The sequence below is a fragment of the Mixophyes fleayi genome, chromosome 11, assembly GCF_038048845.1.
Source record: "Mixophyes fleayi isolate aMixFle1 chromosome 11, aMixFle1.hap1, whole genome shotgun sequence".
NCBI lineage: Eukaryota > Metazoa > Chordata > Amphibia > Anura > Limnodynastidae > Mixophyes > Mixophyes fleayi.
This window is the reverse complement of record NC_134412.1, coordinates 92,513,258-92,535,823: the sequence shown is the minus strand read 5'-3', so window position 1 is coordinate 92,535,823 and position 22,566 is coordinate 92,513,258. Positions and strand designations below refer to the sequence as shown.

Below are 22,566 nucleotides of genomic sequence, written 5' to 3'. Positions count from 1 at the left end.
CTTGGAAAACCAGAATCACAGCTTCCTAGCTCTCCTGGTCACCCAGTTATCTGTACTGGTTCAATTTTCCTACCGATCTCACTTGGTATTCGCCCAGAGTACCGCGACCTGCGGGGCTGAAGCAGCCAAGATCAAACCTGCTTGCGGGGTCCTGCTGAATACCTTCACCCCGCATCCCTGTGGCTCAGTGGTTAGCACTTCTGCCTCATAGCACTGGGGTCATGAGTTCAGTTCCCGACCATGGCCTAATCTGTGTGGAGTTTGTATGTTCTCCCCTTGTTTGCGTGGGTTTCCTCCGGGTGCTTCGGTTTCCTCCCACACTCCAACTAAATACTAGTAGGGTAATTGGCGTCTATCAAAAATTGACCCTAATCTCCCTCTCTCTGTCTGTGTGTGTATGTTAGGGAATTTAGACTGTAAGCTCCAATGGGGCAGGCACTGATGTGAGTTCTCTGTACAGCGCTGCGGAATCAGTGGCGCTATATAAATAATAAACCACATAGTTCGCAAAATATACAGAAGTCTTGCCTGCAAGCATGATACTCTACAAACTAAGGTGCTCAGTGAAAAAGGAAAGTGGGGTGGACTTTCAGAGAAATATGGTCATGTGCAATAATCAACTGATTTCCTTCTTAAAAGGGCCATTTTGAAGTATATTGAAAGATAAAGCACAATTGTAGATTCACAGAATAGCTCAATATTTCTCAGCACGACTGCAAGATGACACATAAAGAGACACGCTAATTACCTGATATAAGCAGTGTGCGGCTGTCCCTGGGATATTCCCTGTAAGTTATCACAGTGTTATATATATATATATATATATATATATATATATATATATATATATATACATATATATATATATATATATACACACACACACACACACACATACATATGTGTCTCACATGCCCTTATCTTTACTGTTCCTCTGATAAGGATAAGAGTGAGGAAATACTTGATTAATGACTGTATTGTGAGGATAAGACAGTGTATAGGGGGCACCGGTGACTCTTTTAGGTTCCCTACTCAAATTAAGGATCACAGGGGCTTGAGGATTGCTGAGAATCACTAAACCTAGATACATGTAGCTTTATATTGAAGAGATACCGATAAAACTCAAATATATTAGTAAAAGATTTAGTGGTTTTATGGAACTAAAGATATCTGAGCTACAATTGTGAACATGTGGGGAGTTAAATTACCTATAACTTCCTGTCAACAATCCCACTGAAGAACACTGCAGGGCAAAATGGCTGATAACAGAGTACAATAGCTTGCAGTCAACTGCACAGCAAATGTAAATACAAGATTCTCCAAAAATAGGTTTATGAGCAGATTATTAGCAGATCTAATAAAAATTAACTTTAACATTAGATTTAGATACTGTTTAAATACTAAAAAAGCTGAGCAAATTATCCAGCACCGGCTCAGCACACCTTTCTAAAGGTGCACTAAACCCTAAATGTCCTGATATGAGCCAAGGAGTTAAATATATTCAAACATACTGATCAGTGTTACCTTCCACTGCAACTCTATTGATACATAAAGTATTACCTCCTCACTCCACTACAGACAACTGTAGGACAGGTTAATAGTGAGATCGTATACAGGTCAGTAAGCTTAAGCTGCAGTCATTTAAGCTGCTGTGACACCAGAGTCCTACCCCTGTGTTTCAATCCATAAAAGTGCATTTTTGCAGAGCAAGTTGTCAGTCACTCACTACTTGCTGACAACATGATGGACAAATTCATAATTTAAATAACACCACAGAGTTTCTATAGAAGCTCTTCCTTCTTAGTCACTGATGTTATTCTTCCCTTAGGTCCCATATAATGTTGCCCATTCTCTCTCCCACCATGGCCCCTGCTCCATAGCAAACTCCTCGCCCCCTCCTATACACTCCTCATCCAGCAGGGGTTTTATTTAACACCGTACTGACTTTAGTATAACATTTCCTTGAGAAACACGACTTTCCTATTAAATTCCCAAATTAACACTTTACATCCTCTGTAAAGCCTTTGAGTTAGGACTTTAATATAATTACGGTCTTCCTTTCAGAAGTGTTAACTGGCTGCTTGAGAGACATATGATAATCTGACGTTATTGTGTATTCAGGTCCTCTGTACATGACTCATTGGAAAGAGATGTAACAACTACTGTAGGTCCAGTCTGGATTGGTTTTATTTTGTGCCTTTCTCTTGGTGCCAATGTTTTGGTGGATACAAACAGGTGGGCTCTATGGTTCAAGTATGGTGGTGTCTAAATCCCAACATTTTTCAGTACCAGGTGTGGTGTGGTGTATCATTAATGCCTAACCAGCAAGCCGTTATCTGAAGCAGAGAGCGCAGCCCGAGCTGGACCAAGTCTGTCCATAGCTCTAGAATACTTCTGGTGGCACTGTAGTTAGCATTGCTGCATAACAGCGCTGAGGTCATGGGTTTGATTCCCAACAGGACCCTATCAGTGTAGAGTATGTATGTACTTCCCGCGTTTCTCCGGGAGCTCTGGCTTCCTCCAATAACATACTGGTAGGATAATTGGCTTCTGAATAAAATGGACCCTAGCATTTGTCTATTTGGTAGGGAATTTAGACTGTAAGCCCCAATGGGGGCAGGGACTGATGTGAGTGAGTTCTCTGTACAGCGCTGCGGAATTAGTGGCGCTATATAAATAAATGGTGAAGATGATGATATTTGGGTTTATACAACACGGATGTGTATATAGTACAGTAAGGGGCATATTCAGTTGTTGGCGTTACTGCCTAAAGTAACACAGTGCACGCACTATTACCGTCATTACGGTAATAGTGCGCGTAAATACGGTACTGTTCTCGCTGGATTTCAGGGAGCTGCGAGCTGATATCCGGTCTAGTATTACCGTAATAACGATAATACTTTTAATGCCGCGGGCATATTCAACAATTGAATATGCCCCTATATGTAACATTGCTGTGAATATATATTTTTGAGTCTGCATATTACTGTATATATATCCTTTACCATCTATAACTTTACTTTCATGTGTTCATACTGTCTATATAACCTTGCTGTTTACATAGTCTTGCTGTATATATATATAAATACATTTCTCTCTCTCAATATATATATTTATGGTGTTTTTTTCAGGACAGGATGAATGGATGCGACTGGTCAGATTTTTTCAAATGTTTGTTTTTTTTAAAAAAAAGTTTTTCCTGTAACAATCTACATTAATACTTCAAATATGTTCATTGTAACAAAAATTGTAGCAAAATATTTTGAAACTGAAAAATGTTACAATAATATTTTCACCATCATAAATGTTCAATGCAGCTGAGAGGAACAATACTACATAATGGCCTAGCGAGGGCAGCACTTACCCGTGACTTGTATACAACCAACATTAAACTCATGCAGCAAAGCGAGAAAGCCAAAAGGACATGACATTAACATGCTCATGTATAACGGGAATAAACAGAGGTTTACTCACATTGTACCAGCTCTGGCTCTTCTGTAAGGAGAAAGAAAAGATGTTAAAATCGAGCTCTTCCTGTGAAGAATGTGACAACATAGAACAAAGGGTTAAATGAGAATGAAACAAAAGTAGGTCATGTAGAAATCCATCACACGCTACTATAACATCAGCCGAGTACTGTGCATGGTGGACACACAACGTGTGTTACCACTAAACATGGCGGACGGCACGGGTGGGGTACAAGTGGGCAAATCATACAATTCCGACAACAGTAGGAGAGACATGAACATTGCGACTGGTGTAATTACGACATGGAGGTAATACAGACATGATGATAAAGTGACCGGCAAGAATTCCGGCAGCACAACATACAGACACCGACATTGGCGTCAATTCAAAGGGTGACAGTTACATTACTGCTTTTAAGGGGGCAATGTGAGGACCCATCAGCCGTCTAAAGTCTAACACTTCCTAAAAAACTTTAGACAGCCACTGGGTTCTCGCATTGCCCCCTTAATAGCAGTAATGTAACTGTCGCCCTTTGAATTGACGTCAATGTCGGTGTCTGTATGTTGTGCTGCCGGAATTCTTGCCGGTCACTTTATCATCATGTCTGTATTTCCTCCATGTCGTAATTACACCATTTGCAATGTTCATGTCTCTCCTACGGTTGTCGGAATTATGGCAGCCACAAAAAGCAAAAATGGCCATCACCGTACGGCACAGGTTTTGGTTGCCACTAATATACCTACACAAACAATATTAATGCAGACCCGTCCCCTGCACACAGGGCCGGATTAAGGGAATGGAGGCCCCTGGGCTAAGGGGGCCTCCATTCCCCCATGCGAGCCTCCCCCGTGATCTGAGCTGCCCCCCCCCCCCCCGTGAGCCGAGCCGCCCCCAAGGCACTTACCTCCTTCTCCTGCCATTGCGGTCCTTCTCCGGCGCGCTGTACGCTCTTTACTGAGGAGATCTCGTGAGAGTGAGACTGGCGAGAACTCCTCAGTAAGGAGACTACAGCGCGCCGGAGATGGACTGCAGTGAAAGTGCTCAGCAGCACTGATTGTGCCGGGGGCGCCCCCGCCCCCATACGATCAATACTGCTGCTGAGCACTTAAAAGGGCCCCCTGGATGCCCGAGGCCCCTGGGCTGTAGCCCAGTTAGCCCTATGGTTAATCCGGCCCTGCCTGCACATAGTGAAAGCAGCTGTTCTGTTACCCAAAGCAATATTCAGCTCATCAATTCAGTCACTACACTAAGGGCATGAGGCAGACGGTGCCCCATGTCTCACGGAGGTTACTGGTGAAGTGATAGGCAACATTGCCCCACAAAATCATACTGTGTGTAGCTGATAGACCTGGTTTAAGAAGGAAATATCACACAAGAGATATAAATGACATAACCTCCTATAGTACAGTATCTCCAACCAAGAAGATGTGCCCGCAACAAATAGAACAACTCTGCGGCTATTATAGATGGTGTCAGTAGAGGGCGCTGTGTACTGTTTGAGGAGCACATGACTGAACAGTGTGGTCACCTATTTTGGTGATTGATATCAGGTCCTGCTGGCAGTCAGTCGGAGCACAGACATGAAGGAGGGCATGGGATGAATTAGAAATATTGCACAAATAGAATTTGCAGCAGAACAGACTGTTTTACCGAGGTGCAAAGTTCTGGAGATACAATCTTTCAGTCCCGCTTTGACTTCTGCTTTCTACACTGTATTTATAAATGCTTGGTGGACTTCCAGGCGGAGCAATAACAAAAGGGGCAGTTCCGGGAGGTGAAATAACGAAAGGGGCAGTTTCGGGAGGAGAAATAACGAAAGGGGCAGTTCCGGGAGGAGAAATAACGAAAGGGGCAGTTCCGGGAGGAGAAATAACGAAAGGGGCAGTTCCGGGAGGAGAAATAACGAAAGGGGCAGTTCCGGGAGGAGAAATAACGAAAGGGGCAGTTCCGGGAGGAGAAATAACGAAACGGGCAGTTCCGGGAGGAGAAATAACGAAAGGGGCAGTTCCGGGAGGAGAAATAACGAAAGGGGCAGTTCCGGGAGGAGAAATAACGAAAGGGGCAGTTCCAGATGGAGAAACAGAGAAAGGGGATTTCCGGGTGGAGCAATAATGAAAGGAGGAAATCCAGATGGAGCAATAATGAAAGGTAGAGTTCGGGCAGAACGCTTAAGGCCAAATTCTGTTGGAGAAATGCACAGGATTGTAGAGTGAGGCAGATATTCTCCCTTGGAGCTGAGATGTTCCCTGTCACTAGAATAAGCTCTGTCTTATATATACATCCCTTGTTCATAACTGTACAGCACTAAGACAGTGTATCTTCCAAATTAGTACATTGATTCTAGTGAAGATCAAATTATTCTTATTTCTTTTACAGTTATCTGTCCTATAAGCCTCTGGTGAACAAATCCAAGAATCCAGCCATGATAACAATATTACACTATACACCTTCTAGCCTCCTTTACTGCACTAAACCCAGAACACAAAACTAGGACACGGGTTCACTGAGAAATCTCTCATCGGACTGTCAAAAACATCACTAATGGATCAAACACACACTGTGTATAATGGATCATTCCTAACATACAGATCACACTCCTGGGAAACACACACTGAGTCTGATTCATTAAGGAAAGTAAAGGAAAGAAATAAGTAGCTTTTAAACCTTGGCAAAACCATGCTGCAATACAAGGGGATCAATAAGGTAAATGCTGGCTGTTTTTCATGTTGCACACAAATATTTGATAGCTTTATTTTTACACTGACATTAAAAGTTGATCTATGTTATGCTCTACCCCATATATAAATCCGTCCTCACAGTTTAAATATACCTCTCCCTCCAATACAACATGGTTTTGGCAAGGACCAAAGTTGCTCCTTTTGCTTTACTTTCCTTAATGAATCGGGCTGAATGTGCACAATGGATCATTCCTAACCTATAGATCACGTTCCAGGAAAACACGCACTGCGTAGAAGTCAGTAGCCATTACATAAAGGATCGAGCAGCTTACAGATTCTCCTTATATCCATATTGATGTGCAACAAAGGATAAGGCCTTGTAAGATATGTTTAATAAGTAGGTTATCCGCACAGCAACTCCTAAACACAAGCTCCCAACTCATACAATATAAATCAAAACATTCACAACCATGGCCTGCGCTTAGCGGGAAACGTGCGTCACATATGGAGAAATGCTGCAGGGACAATGCTCGTGACAGGGTTAATATTTAAGTGGGAGATCCTGAAATAGAGCAGAATCCATTCACTTAATGCTGACGTTGTGATCAGAAATGGCTGAGCACAGCTACTTCCACGTACTACGCTCTGCACCACGGGCTTCTTATTCCTGGGGCTGTTTGATGTTGAATACGTCCGTGTCAAAAAAGACAAAAGTATTATAGGAGTGATACCTTTATTGGCTAACCAAGATACATTTTTATATTTGCTAGCTTTCTGAGCACAGAGGCCCCTTCATCAGGCAAGTTTACAAATGGATGACATATACCTGCAGTGTATGGGAGGTGCCATGGGTAGTAAGATGTCACCTCAGTACCCTAATCTTTTCATGGCTAAACTAGAGGAGGAATTCTTATTAACTTGCACAATGAAACCTCTAGAATACTTCCGTTATATCGATGATCTGCTACTAATCTGGGCGGGCTCTGAAGATGAGCTACTGACTTTACATAAAAACTTCAACAAGTTTCACCCAACCATCAGACTCACTCTTTACTACTCACGATCTCAGATACATTTCCTGGACATGACCCTATACAATAAAAACAATACTATACAAACATGAGTCTATCATAAACCCACAGGCCGCCCAGCATATCCGAGATGGAACTGCTTTCCCCCAGGACACAAAAAGCAGTCCACATCATTTACAGACAAGTTCTGAGATACATACATTCGGAGTTGTTCAGACAGAAAACAACACCTGCTACCACTGAGGAGTACATTCCTACAACAAGGATACCATCCAATAGTTATAGATGAACAGATCCACAGAGCCACAAGTATACCAAGAAGTAGCTTCCTGGATTACAAACAAAAGGAGGACAACAGCAGGTGTCCCTAGTGGTCACTTACAATTCCACGTGAACATCTTGGGGAAAATTGCAGCGGATCTTCAGCCCATATTTCAGAAAGACAATAGACTGAAGGAAATATTCCCAGATTTACCTCTCCTTTTATACAAACAACCTCCGAACTTAAGAAATCTCCTCGTTAGAAGTCCCCTCTCATCACCATCAGAGACTGGCACCTTCCCTTGCAAAAACAAAAAAATTTAAATCTGCAGCCTTGTCCTACCAACAAACACAGTCCACATACCCAACACACAACGGTACAGAAATTGCAATCCAAGATCAATCTACACAGACACACAATAAAGAAGACTCTGGATACCCCCATTGGTAAACAATCCTCTGGACCAGGACACAATATGACAGATTTAAAAGTCTTAATACTGCAAGTGTTTTTTTAAAAATGACAGGGAGAGGAAAGTCTGGGGATTTTCCCCCTTACAAATTTCTTGATGTAACAGCTCTTAAATGTTGTGCCCTTTTCTCAGTCATTCATTTGTAAACTTGCCTGATGTGCTCTGCAAACTAGCAAATATAACAATTTCTTTAGATTAGCCAATAAAGGTATCACTCCACATAGATTTGCAATAAAAAATAATCATTTTGCTACACATTCTTATTCCTGGGGCTGTAATTACAGCGGCGCTGGCTACTGAGTACTGGAAGTTCAGAACCAAACAGCACAGACTGCAGATCTAATGAGCACTTCCTGCTCACACAGACAGTGGCTCCCGGGTCAGTCCTCACATTACTACAGGGACCTGATGTTTAGCTTATGGGAAAGGTAGAAATACCAAGGGATCTGTTACCCAGAGCGCTTAGCACCTAGAGATTTCTGGATAAGGGTTTTGCTGTATTTTAGAGCCACATCCCTGAAACATACAGAATGATAAAAATTACCCTTTTCTCACACAGACACTGGCATTACCGTTAAATGACTTAGCAGCGCTCATCACAGTGACTAGAAGAAATCCTTTGCGATCAAAATGTGTGTGCAACATAATTTCCGAAATATTTACAAAAACTTATATACATACGATGCATGAAAAGAAAAAGCCTTGTCCCATGACATAGATCTATACTACAGAATACATATTGTAATGTTTAAACTTAATGTTTCTTGCTGGCAGCGCCATAGGAGACACAGCCCAGCACCTGACCCTCTGCCCAGTTCTTTATAGCTTAATGTGCCTCTTCAGGGGCAGAACAGTGCATGGCTGGGCCCCATAGCAAAACCTAGGTAGGGGGCGAGGACAATGCCACTGTCACCTCCTGGGATGCACTGTACAGAAGAGGACTCTGATTGGTTCTTCTCAGAGCAGGAGGGAGCATCGGGTAGAGCTGCATTAGTCTGAGGTATGAGGAGGCGTCGGAAGGGACATTGAAGGGCCCCACTCATCACCGGGCCCTGTAGCGGCAGCACTCACTGCCCCCATGGTACTCCCGCCATTGTCCCGGTTTATCTCTCTTCTTCCAGAAGAAAGCACAGGGTTGCACAGCACCTGGTATAGCATCATTTTTATATATTTACAACAAACATATAAATGCAAGTACACAGACATATATACCAAAATCACATAGTAAGTGCATACTCATTTTACAGGTTACTACAAGTATCTGTGTGGAGTTTGTATGTTCTCCCTATGTTTGCATGGGTGTCCTCTGGGTGCTCTGGTTTCCTCCCACAAAGTCCAAAGACATATTAATGGTTAACTGCTCTTTCACCAAAAATGAACCCAAGTCTGTGTGTGAGGGGCAAAAAATTTATAACTGTAAGCTCCAATGGGTGAGGGACTAATATCAATGATTCCAGATAACAGAAGCTACTAATGCCCAAGATGACTGTCTCACCCTCTGCAACAAAGTACACTGCTAGGGAGAAAGGTGCTACCTAAATTAAAGATTATTACTATAAGTATTTGCAGGTATCTACTGAGAATGCACTGGATGAATGGTCTGATCTGTATCGCCACCTGTTGGCCACAAGTGTTTAATGGTTGTATTTACCAAATACTTTCTGTGTACTATACGCTAGTAAAAAAAAAAATCTGGATGGAGAAATGTACTGACCCAGTGGTTCCCAAACTTTTGCAGTTTGCGGCACCCTTAGAGACTCCATAATTTTTTCAAGGCACCCCTCCAAAAGCCTCCAAACAGCAATCCAATACCAGCACTCCTCCTCAGCTACTGACACCAGCATGCCTCTCAGACAAATACAGACGTGGAAGTAAATAATTACAGAGCAGTCCCGTTTTATAAGTAGTTGGGTCAAAAAACTTAATATTTAGGTCAGGACAGAAATTCTTATTTAGTTGTTTGCAAAGATACACATAAAGCCAAGGGAAAATAATATTTATATTTTTTTTCAATTATATTTCTGTCAAAAGAATAATTTACAGCTAACTCACTCTGTGCACCTTCATCCACACACTGTAACCCTGCATCATCATCCACACACTCTGTGCCCCCTCTGCATACACAGTCTCTGTGCCCCCCTCTGCATACACAGTCTCTGTGCCCCCCTCTGCATACACAGTCTCTGTGCCCCCCTCTGCATACACAGTCTCTGTGCCCCCCTCTGCATACACAGTCTCTGTGCCCCCCTCTGCATACACAGTCTCTGTGCCCCCCTCTGCATACACAGTCTCTGTGCCCCCCTCTGCATACACAGTCTCTGTGCCCCCCTCTGCATACACAGTCTCTGTGCCCCCCTCTGCATCCTCACCCTGCCCCTTCCTTCATTCTTTTGCCCCCCCCCCATTGCTGTTTCCTATCACTATTCCCCTCCGTTTCTTTACTTACCATACTTGACCATCTTTCTTCTATTTCTTCTGTCTTTTCTTCTTTCTACTTACCAATTCAGCGGTGCCTGCAGCCCAGCATCCTCTCTCCTGCCGCTTGTCACTAAGTGTCGGGCGTACAGACGTCACGCCCGACATTCAATGAGAAGTGAGAAGGATGCTGGGTCCCGGGTGCCGTCGGATTGGTACGTTTTTGTTCCTGTCCCCTGTCCACGGCACCCCTGTGATAGCACCGCGGCGCACACTTTGGGAACCTAGGTACTAATCCATCTCTAACCAAAAACTGCTTCCTGATTTGTACAGGGAAACATATACAATCTATTTTTGGTTAGAAATTAAATGAATTGTGGCCTTTGCAGCAATGTGTGAATGCAGTTACTATAGCTGCAGGCTAGGTCATAGATAATAATGACTATCACATGCTTCCATAGCCAGACAGAAATGAGGTACATATAAACAGTCTACGTACCACCAGGGACATGGTACAGTAGAGCAGAATAATAAATGCATAGATGCAATTAGGAGAATAAATCACATGGCATACAGAAACAACTCAGCATGAGACATGACAGGGACAAACAAGGACGACAGAGAGTGGACAGACATGATACATAGGGTAGAGGACCTTGGCCATGAGAGCTTACACTCTAATGGGAGAGGGTAGCGAGAGACGATAGAAGCTGACACAACAATGAGTATAGCTACAGATGCATTTTGTGATGAAGAGTGAACTTTGTCTTTAGTGATAGTACCTTCTAGTGGGTGTAATATTGCGCATATACAGCATCGCTCCATTCTGTTCCCCTCAGATTAGACTTGTAATATCCCGGTGCACATATTTATAGAGATATTATGCCACACACTTACATTGCGTTACCAATTATGCCACCACCAAGATTTTTTTTGTGAAGAGTTGACCCTCTCACTCAGGAAGCCTTCGGTTCTCCCTTTAAACTAATCTATCACAATTTATTTTCATCAGAGTTATCATAAACCAAATAATCTCCTCTGACCCAGATTTATTATAAACCAAATGATCTCCTCTGTTTCAACTATGTATTGTTCTAAAACCAAACTAAGTCTGACACGTGCATTCATAAGAACACAGAGACCTGAAAACAATTAACAACATTAAATACAAGATTTAACTCAATAGTTTGTGGTAAAATCAATAGGAATAAACAGAAAATGGGAAACTCATGAATGAACAAGTTTTCTGCTTGCTGGGAGAACAGGAATATGGGGACACTTCTGGTGATGAAATTGACTCCCAAAAATAAACAAAACTTCTGTGATGTCAGACCTAGAAAGTCTGTGAAAATGCAAATTAGTTTTGTATGACCTCTTTTCAAACACCTTTCAGGTCAGGGTTTACTTATACTGGCCTAACTTCATACTAGAATGTCTTACAAAGAGGATATTAACTCCACACAACAGGCCACAAGTTTCCCTTCATTTACATGCCAGACATAACTCCTGTAATACCACTTTCAGATTGCCACCCCAGAAATATCCCAGGTATATGAACCCAGGATATTACCGGGGGACAGTGCAGGACACCCAGGCAAAGATCCGGGTAGATCGTGTTCACACTGAACACGAGTCTGCCCGGCTCTCCATGGCAACATCACAAGAAGAGCTCTGATTGGCTCCTCCTAAGAGAGTGAACAATACATAACCCACTACACTGAACAATACTGTGGGTACTGATGCCAGAGTATGTTATCTAGGATTAATTACACCCAATCACGATTGGGATTTAATATCAGTAACGATCTAGTATGAAGTCTTAATGTCATTTTTGCTATTTTAAACAATATATTTAATCTGTGGTTCAGTTTGTGGATTTCACCCTTAATAAAATTATAATCTCCAAACCATAGCAATTATTTGCCCATTGCAAACTGACAGTCATGTGACCCACTTATGTGCCTTAAAGGAACGGTAATAACACCTGCAAATTAACACTCTCAATATTCATATTGACTTTAAATGAAAGGAAATGTGCAGTACACAGGATGCATATATAATGCTACTACAGTAACCCTAGACTGCATTACTTTATATTTCTTACACACCAATAACAATGATACAATCTATACTTTCACTACACTGAAACATTGATTTGTAGCAGTGTCCTACAAGGAAATGTCACACACAGACCTCTGTGCCACAGTGCCACCTACTGACCAAATGTAACTATTACATTAAGGGTCATTGCAGCTGGGCAGATGCCAGCATACATTACCCACACAAACATTTAATGATATGAAAATCATAGTACATAGGGGTGATGCTGTGTTCTGTCTCTGCCTACAGTGACAAGATGTATTTGACACAGACATAGGATATTACATGCCCTAACATCTCCTATAACTTTATTTATTCCATGTGCACTAAGCATAATAACACACACTGAGACCCTGAACCATCGTACACAATAAGGGTAGTGTTACACTAGCAGCAAAAAAAAAAAGACTAATCCTAAGGTTTTCAAATGCACCTCCTAAGCACCTAAAATCCATGAGCGAAGTATATATCATTGTAATCTAATGGATATATTGTATGACAGTATCATAAGTATAATTCCATGGTATCAATTCTGTGTCTTCGTTAGTACATTTCATTTAGTCCCTCAAACACAGTTTCTATTATTACCTACTGATATGCAAGTGATCCTACATACAGCATTTCCTAGACAAAGACGTGTGGGTTTCAGATAATGAATTGTGTCTAGAAATAGGGAAAGGATCTCACTTTACTCCCCAGAACCCAGTTATATCTAACAAACCTTGTGAAATATTGCAGAATTTTGAAGCTTCTGCATTCCTCATTCTTATTGCTAATTCCAGCTACAGACACAAGGAGGGGAGCGGGTGGCTGTCTCTATATGGTTACAGAAAACACACAAAATGATAAGCGAAGTAAAGAGTCTCCTTGGCACTAAGTCATCATTGAGCAGAGTATAAATACTGTGATTGTGAAATGTCAGACAATACTCTGCACCCACACAGTATGAATCAGACATGACCAAACAAGAAGGGAAAGGAGAATGTGTACCAACTGGGGCACTCAATGATCCAATGTCTACATTAAAATTGAGCTAAAGAAATATAATAAGTTTTAACTGTAAAGAACCTTACTCATTCTCCAATTGCTAGCAAAATATTTAAAAACAAAAAGTGACTTAAATGCAATATATTACTTAAAATAGCAATATTCAATTGCTAAGCCTCGCTATGTTAAAAAGATTTAAATATTTTTTACAATTAGCAATTGAATATTGTAATTTTAATAAGTAAGGTTTATTATTATTTTTTTAAAATTTAATTAAATAAAGATAAGTTTCATATACAAAACTGGATCATTGAGTGCCCCAATTGGTACACATTTTCCTTTTCCTTCTTGTTTGGTCACACAAAATTATAACACAACAGTAACATGAAGGGACAGTATTCAGGTTTTCTTGGTACACAATAAAATTATTAGTGGGAATCAACATGGATTTGTGAGGGATAGGTCATGGCAAACTAATCTAATTAGTTTCTACGAGGAAGTTAGTGGGAACTTAGACCAGGGCAGGACAGTAGATGTGGTCTACTTAGATTTTGCAAAGGCCTTTGATACAGTGCCACACAAGAGGCTGGTTTACAAAATAAGGGAACTGGGTCTAGGAATCAAAATTTGTAATTGGATCGAAAACTGGTTAGCGAATAGGGAGTCTAAGTGGAGTACCTCAAGGTTCCGTGCTGGGACCACTCCTTTTTAATATATTTATTAATGACCTTGGTGATGGTTTAGAGAGTAAAGTTTCTATTTTTGCAGATGACACTAAACTCTGTAAGGTAATAAAATCAGAGCAAGATGTAGCTTCTCTACAGAGGGACTTAAATAAACTGGAGGATTGGGCGGCCAAATGGATTATGAGGTTTAACACAGATAAATGTAAGGTTATGCATTCAGGGATCAAAAACAAGAACGCAATCTATAAATTAAATGGAATTAATTTAGGGGAATCTGTAATGGAAAAGGATTTGGGAGTGCTCGTAGACAGTAGACTTGGCAATAGTGCTCAATGTCAAGCAGCAGCTGCAAGGGCAAACAAAGTATTGGCATGCATAAAAAGGGGCATAGATGCAAGGGAAGACAGTGTAATTTTGCCACTGTATAAATCATTGGTAAGACCTCATCTTGAATATGCAGTACAGTTCTGGGCACCACTCTATAAAAGATAATTTGGAACTAGAAAGGGTTCAGAGAAGGGCGACAAAATTGATAAAGGGTATGGAGTCATTAAGTTATGAGGAAAGGTTAGCCAGTTTAGGCATGTTTACTTTAGAAAAGAGGCGTCTAAGGGGAGATATGATTACTATGTACAAATACATTAGGGGTCAATACAGAGAGCTTTCATGGGAACTTTTTACCCCAAGTACCATACACAGGACACGTGGTCATCCCCTAAGGTTAGAGGAGAGGAAATTTCACAACCAGCAAAGGAAGGGGATCTTTACAGTAAGGGCAGTCAAGATATGGAATTCATTGCCAGGGAAGGTTGTGATGGCAGATTCAATAGATATGTTTAAGAAAGGGTTAGACAAATTTTTAGCGGAAAGGTGTATCCAGGGATACGACCGTTAATTTAAAATGAAGGATAGTAGTGGATATAGGGTAAAAATAGGACTGCAATATTGAGTCTGAGGGGATTTTCACAATTGAAACAGATTGGCGGTTGCTTACTCTGGATTAATTTTAAATATAAGTGCAGGATCGCAGGAGATCCAAAATAGGTTGAACTTGATGGACTGGTGTCTTTTTTCAACCTCATTAACTATGTTACTATGTTATGAATAGCTTAATAAGGACACAGCACAGACAATCCATATACACACAAAAACAGATGGTCAATATATTTGGTAAAACCATATTTGCCAATTCTCCCTGAATGTCGGGAGACTCCCTGAAATAGGGGTGATCTCCCTCACTCCCTGAAGAGTCTGGCATTCTCCCTGATGCTGAGCCAGTACAAGACGTGGTTGGTTTCGCCACCTGTGGCATAATGACACTTAAGACATGTATTGATGCCTATGGAGGCGGCCATTTTCATGGAGACTAAGATTTAATCAAAGACTTCAGTAATGGAGACAGAAATGTAAAAGACACTTCAGTCTCTAGAGATTCATTAGTTGCTTTTCTTTAACGCATAGTTGCCTACTCTCCCGGAATGCCTGGGAGACTCCAGCATTTCTGGGAGACCTCCTGGGCTCCCGGGAGAGCAGGACAACATTCCCGGTTCTCGTCCCCTTAATAGGTAAGTGGTGGGGCTTAATGATGCAAATATTGTCATCTTAGCCCCACCCCCTGCCGTAATTGGCCGAAATTGTGAATTGTTTAGGGGCAGGGCCAAAATGATGTGACTCGTCGAGCCCAGCCCCCGAACGCCCACCTCCCCCGGGATCTCCCTGAAGCCAACGAGGAAAAGTTGGCAAGTATGAGTAAAACGTTCCCCAAAATAGAAATCTAGATTCACCATACAAGAAAGCAATGTAAGGATTAGTACGTTTTAACATAGGCTTTAGCCCTATACAAGGTAAGAGTTCTAGATGCTGCCTTTAATATGAGCATTTTATTTCCTACTGGGATCTGGAATACGGATATATGTTTGTTAGGAATTTGTCCCTTTACCACAGTTAAGGTCTTTGGCTGTTTTGCCTTCTAATTAGCTTTACAGCCTGTGATATAGTGTGTGACAGGTCCTCTGGTAATAAAGACTGGAGAGGGAGAACTGTAATACAGCTGAATGAGGAACGTGTCTGTAAGAGGACAGGAGAACGTGTGAAAGGTGACTACATCTTAGTAATTGCTGTATGGACAGGAACTTGTTCCTAACACAGATGTGCAGGAAAACTGGAACTGCATTTTTTTTTTCCCAATTAAACAGGATTATAATCTACAAAAGGACCCTAAATTTGTCCCAATAAAAATTCCCCTATTGCCTGTTAATCAGCATATTACTTTCATAAACATTCTAAATAGATTAGTCACCAGTTTTAGTGACTACACACAATTTATGCCCAAATAACATTACTATAATGTATTTATGCAGCACAATCATATTATACAGAGAATATGTATCATACACATCAATTCCCATTAGAGCAGACTCCACACAGATAGAAGCCTAGTGGGAATGAAATCCATGACCCCAGCACTCAGCAATGCTAACTACTGTGCCACCAATGAATACAAATCCTTCCAAATACAAAGAACTTCCTCTAAGGAAAGCAACGTAGGAGAAAACGGAAGTAACTAGCCAATCGTTAGTCACATTTACCTATTCACTAAATGCCTCTGGTGAGCACTTAGTAAGTGATAATCGGCTTTCCAGCATTATTCTATAACTGCAAACAAGGAGTTACAGCTTAATTGTGTGTCCCTGGGGAGAGGAGCATAATGACGGATCACCATACCCCTGTGGACAACACCTCTACAAGATTACACAAGAGTAACAGCACACAGCAGTACTTCTAATGCTTAGTATAGAGGAGTGTGTGCGGTGTCACAAAACCTGGATGATCTTATTGATATATTGGCTGAACTGTCATCATAAAAAGAAGGACATTACTAAATCCAAGAGATGGGTTTTACTTGGATATTGAGGTAACGCTTACCTAGAGCAATGTGTACAGCAAGCGTTGGAGTTAAACTAGAACAAGCAGAGTTCAGTAAGAAGCTGAAAGGACTGTAATGTGTTCCTCAATAGAAGGCAATGAGCTTACTCCCTGTATACCATAAACAGGGTAAGGTGTAAATCCACCAGTGACAACATACAGCAACGGGCAGTTTATTTATTAATGTCAGTGATGAGAGATGTGTGGTAGAAATATGACAGTATACACTGAGCAATATCTGAATGATCAATAGATGGCCTTTATCCTTCAATTGATGTGAGCAATGGTTTTGTTACAACCAACCATATAACAAGTGTCACTGTGACAACACCAGTGTAGTTATTATTTTTCTTTTAAGCTAAATGCAATCCAAGCTCCTACGTTCAATCACATTGTATGTGGCTGCAGGACTCAGCTTAATAATTGGCTGATATCTGGTAACTGATAATAAATGTGTAGATTAATTAGGTGTCATTAATGAAGCCAAATACTGCATAGTATTGCTAATTACTATAGGGAAATATTTCTAGGGTTTTAGTGAAACCCAACTGCACAAGAATCTTAATGCTCCGCTGATTTAATTATAAAAGTCACCAACACCTAGGAGATGTTAGTCCTACCTATAGTGTATTACCTGGGCTCCAACCAGGTTATCCCAGAGCTTAATATTGTTACAGGACCACTAAACGTAAAATCCAAATAGCCTTATAGAAAGAGCTACTGAAATCATTCACAAATATATACCAGGACAGGACATTCAGTTTACACTTACTATATTGCTGAGCTTAAGTTACTATTCTCCATTATTGATAAAGATGATATGTGCAAAAGACCAATAGTTATGTGGGATAAAAGTATCACACTAAAACAGCAGCTTAGATATCAAAACGATACTTAATCTTGCGAGTACAATAGTCAAATAGGGCTAAGGAATCCAACACTCGTTTAGTGATTCATATATGATAAACTGGTCTATGCTTGGTGTGCCAGACTGTCCCTAATGACCAATAAAGCCTAATCAGGATAGACACACTGGTATATTGTGCAGTTGTATTGTTTGCTATCTGAGGATTATAAAATGTTCCCAAAGCGAAAGTGTAATATGTTAAATGTATTCTAACTAGCGCAGTACAAACCAATCATTAAAAACAAATAATGAACAATGCAGGACCATATAACGAAAAAAAAGTATCAGCATAAAGTCTCTAAACTTGATACGCCCAGTATTGCAAGCAGGATATAATCCGATTTGTGTTGGAAATAAAAAGTTCCTTCAGACATTGTTTAAAAGTAAAAAAGTCACATTGTGAAGAAAAAACTGTATTGTAATTAGCACCCAGGTACTTGAGTTTAAGAACTAAGACAACTATACGCTTGTTCAGCACTTCTCTTAAGTAAGGAAAGGGCGAACAAGGCGCAGGTTTTCCGGTGTGCGTTCCACCTAGGAATGCACCAAGTGAATTCTGGTGAGACATGTGTATTGTGGGCATTTCCATGACTTTCTCAAGGGGGTGACATTATTACCCACTCAGTCTCCAGTGCCCTTTTACACAGACAAGAAGTCTCCTTCGCATAAGTAAAAACCTACCCCCAAAGTTATTGTGCATCACTGGTTCTTAGTAAATTAACAAGTATTATTTACCGCAGTTTTGTAAACTGGTGCCTAAGTGATGTCACAAGCTCCTAGTGAATGGATAGGCTGCTGTCTCAGTGATGTTATTAGTTATAGTGAATGGATAGGCTGCTGTCTCAGTGATGTTACTAGTTATAGTGAATGGATAGGCTGCTGTCTCAGTGATGTTATTAGTTATAGTGAATGGATAGGCTGCTGTCTCAGTGATGTTATTAGTTATAGTGAATGGATAGGCTGCTGTCTCAGTGATGTTACTAGTTATAGTGAATGGATAGGATGCTGTCTCAGTGATGTTACTAGTTATAGTGAATGGATAGGCTGCTGTCTCAGTGATGTTACTAGTTATAGTGAATGGATAGGCTGCTGTCTCAGTGATGTTATTAGTTATAATGAATGGATAGGCTGCTGTCTCAGTGATGTTAATAGTTATAGTGAATGGATAGGCTGCTGTCTCAGTGATGTTATTAGTTATAGTGAATGGATAGGCTGCTGTCTCAGTGATGTTATTAGTTATAGTGAATGGATAGGCTGCTGTCTCAGTGATGTTACTAGTTATAGTGAATGGATAGGCTGCTGTCTCAGTGATGTTATTAGTTATAGTGAATGGATAGGCTGCTGTCTCAGTGATGTTATTAGTTATAGTGAATGGATAGGCTGCTGTCTCAGTGATGTTACTAGTTATAGTGAATGGATAGGCTGCTGTCTCAGTGATGTTACTATAGTGAATGGATAGGCTGCTGTCTCAGTGATGTTATTAGTTATAGTGAATGGATAGGCTGCTGTCTCAGTGATGTTATTAGTTATAGTGAATGGATAGGCTGCTGTCTCAGTGATGTTACTAGTTATAGTGAATGGATAGGCTGCTGTCTCAGTGATGTTATTAGTTATAGTGAATGGATAGAATGTGGTCTCAGTGATGCTACTGATTATAGTGAATTTTGGGTCAGACAACAGAATCACTGCCTATACTGACTGTAGATGATGAGCACACTTTAATTAGGGTTTTGAATTATGCAGTGTCCTGTTTCCGGACATCAATAAATAGAACATGCACAATGAAACCTAGATTATAGCTAGGATTATTCATTCGACAGTTATTATAAATTATATTAGCTTTTGATAAGTTTGTAAGATGTAGATAGCAGCTTGACTAGAAGTAATTTTAGCTTTTATTGTATAGTAAAAATTTATTGTAATACAAAACCGCACTTTCAAAACATAAGGTGACCTTATCCTCGATAACACTATTCACACTAATGCACCCTCACAACTGTCCCAATCTCCACTTTGAACCACATTTTCCCCTCTTGTTTCAGCTGTGCCCTCTTCCACCATAGAATGTAAGCTCTGTAACTAGCAGGGCACTTCATACCCTTTGTTTTCATGTCTGCGTTTATTTTGTCTACCTTGTATGTCCCTGTTTTTATGGATGTACTGTTTTCCCTACTGTACGGTGCCGCGGAGCACAGTGGGGCCTTACAAATCTAGGATAATAATAACATAACTGACAGGAGGAAGCACAGGTATGAAAGGAGAAGAAAGTGATTGAAGTGTGTGCCCATTGAGGCTGGCAGAGGGCTGATGACTGGCACGGACATTGGTGGTTGGAAACAGGCAATGCTTTTTGGTATAAAGTAGGACTGCAGTTGTAAGTGATCATCTTATTTGTCTGCATTGTTTTCAATAAATCTTAACTGTTAAATTACATAGGATTAGTACAGATATTAAGAATGATATCCTGATATATAAAGTAAGAGGAATTATTTAGAAAAACGGGGAGATTTCCAAGGAGAACAATTTAAAAACCTGGGATTATCCCTGAATATCAGAGCTCAAACTACTATGTAATTTACAAAAAACCTCACCTGCTCTTTGCCGCAGTCATGTGACTTGTGCTATATGATCATCTGGAAATATGTGTAATTAATTACATGTAGTCTCAGCTGGCATTTCACTTACATGGTTAATCGGATGCTATTTGTAGCACAGTCAGCATTCATGTATGTATGTGATGTGGAATTTAGTGTATAGTATAAGGACTGCGTAGGAGTGGAGTCTATTTATGTGAATACCAATGTGTATGGGCAGGCGGGTACCACACTCTGCTGCCTCCCACAGATGCTTCCTCAGCAGTAGTGGGATCTTCTTTTCAAGATAAAAAAAAACATACAAACGTGGCTGATAAAATACAGATTTAGTACAGTCCTACGCAGGACACAGATATTCAGAAACCAGGACAAGTGTAACTTTTTTCACCAAACCGCTAAACATTTAAATTGAACCTAAAATATACACACAGAGGTGACAGCAATTGTGTAAGTGGATGCAAAAATTAAGAGAATGCTAAGAACCGGTGATATCACTGAGGATGCAGCCTATAAAGTCACTAGGAACCAGTGACATCACTGAGAGTGCAGCCTATCCAGTCACGAGGAACCAGTGACATCACTGAGAGTGCAGCCTATCCAGTTACTATGATGCAGTGACATCACTGAGAATGCAGCATATCCAGTCACTAGGAACCAGTGACATCGAGGAGTGCAGCCTATCCAGTCACTAGGAACCAGTAACATCACTGAGAATGCAGCCTATCCAGTCACTATGATCCAGTGACATCACTGAGAGTGCAGCCTATCCAGTCACTATGATCCAGTGACATCACTGAGACTGCAGCCTATCCAGTCACTATGATTCAGTGACCTCACTGAGAGTGCAGCCTATCCAGTCACTATGATCCAGTGACCTCACTGAGAGTGCAGCCTATCCAGTCACTAGGAACCAGTGACCTCACTGAGAGTACAGCCTATCCAGTCACTAGGAACCATAACCTCATGATTATTAGTCACCAAGACAAAACCTGCAAAAGTCCATCTTTTGGCAGCCTAGCTATATGGAGGCGCATGGAGCAAATTTGTGGGTGTGGATGGCAAGGAAAGTATAGCCTGCCCATTTCACTAAGAAGTGGGCAAGCTGCGGGAGAGTGACCTGCTCTCTCTGGGGGTCCGGGAGTCATACATGGAATTCAGGAGTCTCCCGGACATTCCAGAATGGCATACTGAATGCTGAGCACTGAAGGAAAGGATGTAATTTAACCACGTTCCTATGAAATGTCACTGAGAAACAGCAGTCATGTCCTCACCCACACTAAACGAAGCTCCTTATGGCAAAGCCTATGCTGACATTACCCGCTACCTCAAGAATGGTAATGATTCACTAACTAGCGGAATAATGCTCTGCTCCTTCTACAGTAATATGGTGTATTTATCAATGAATCAGCATATTCTTATAATAAGTATATTAAAGCATCAGCACACAGCCTCAGCTACCTCCATGTCTGGTGCTAACAAATGCTCTGTCAGACTCCAAAGTGCAAAAAACAGGAGCACACCTCCACCGCCATGTACTAAAAGTCTGTTTATTCCATCACAAAGCACAAAAAAATGACATCAAGCATATTAAAACATGTTATCTTAACAAATCATATACATATTTCTGTGCGCACCAGCTCAGTCTAATAATCAGACATAGCAGCAGGGACATGTAGTAAGAGATTTCTAGCTATGCCAGGAACACACACAAGGGACAGACCAGGCACCTCTATCTAGCTGTGATCTCTACTCAGCGAGGACCAGGGAGAGGTGGGACAGGGCACAGCGATAGAGAACAACAATAAGAGAACATCTTACTTTGATCAGGTTAAGTCTGTCATACTGAAACAAAAATAAAGAGAAAATTAGAGCCAACACTTTACAGAACACACAAGGAATCCTAGAACAGAAAGAAACACTGACAGAACGACTCCTGAGGGTGTGATAATATCACCTGTCATCTGCCCTGACCGTGGGGTATTATAATGGGAGGATGTCCGCAAACTACCAGCTGTGAATATACTTCCTTATTAATTAATAC

The 22,566-nt window shown here is 41.0% G+C and overlaps 1 protein-coding gene across 10 annotated transcripts in view; it reads right to left on the bottom strand.

Moving 5' to 3' along the window:
- GRAMD1B (GRAM domain containing 1B) overlaps positions 1-22,566 on the bottom strand; it is a 301,019-nt gene that overhangs the window by 29,219 nt on the left and 249,234 nt on the right. For 6 of the 10 annotated variants that reach the window (XM_075190309.1, XM_075190310.1, XM_075190319.1 and 3 more), the window contains 2 exons: positions 22,344-22,367; positions 3,475-3,495 (listed from right to left, as the gene is read on the bottom strand). The exons of 1 other annotated variant lie outside the window; for it this stretch is intronic. In XM_075190309.1, the coding sequence (XP_075046410.1) occupies positions 3,475-3,495; positions 22,344-22,367 (45 nt within the window). The remainder of the gene's footprint in view (positions 1-3,474; positions 3,496-22,343; positions 22,368-22,566) is intronic. 3 more of the 10 variants (XM_075190311.1, XM_075190312.1, XM_075190317.1) reach the window with 1 other exon arrangement.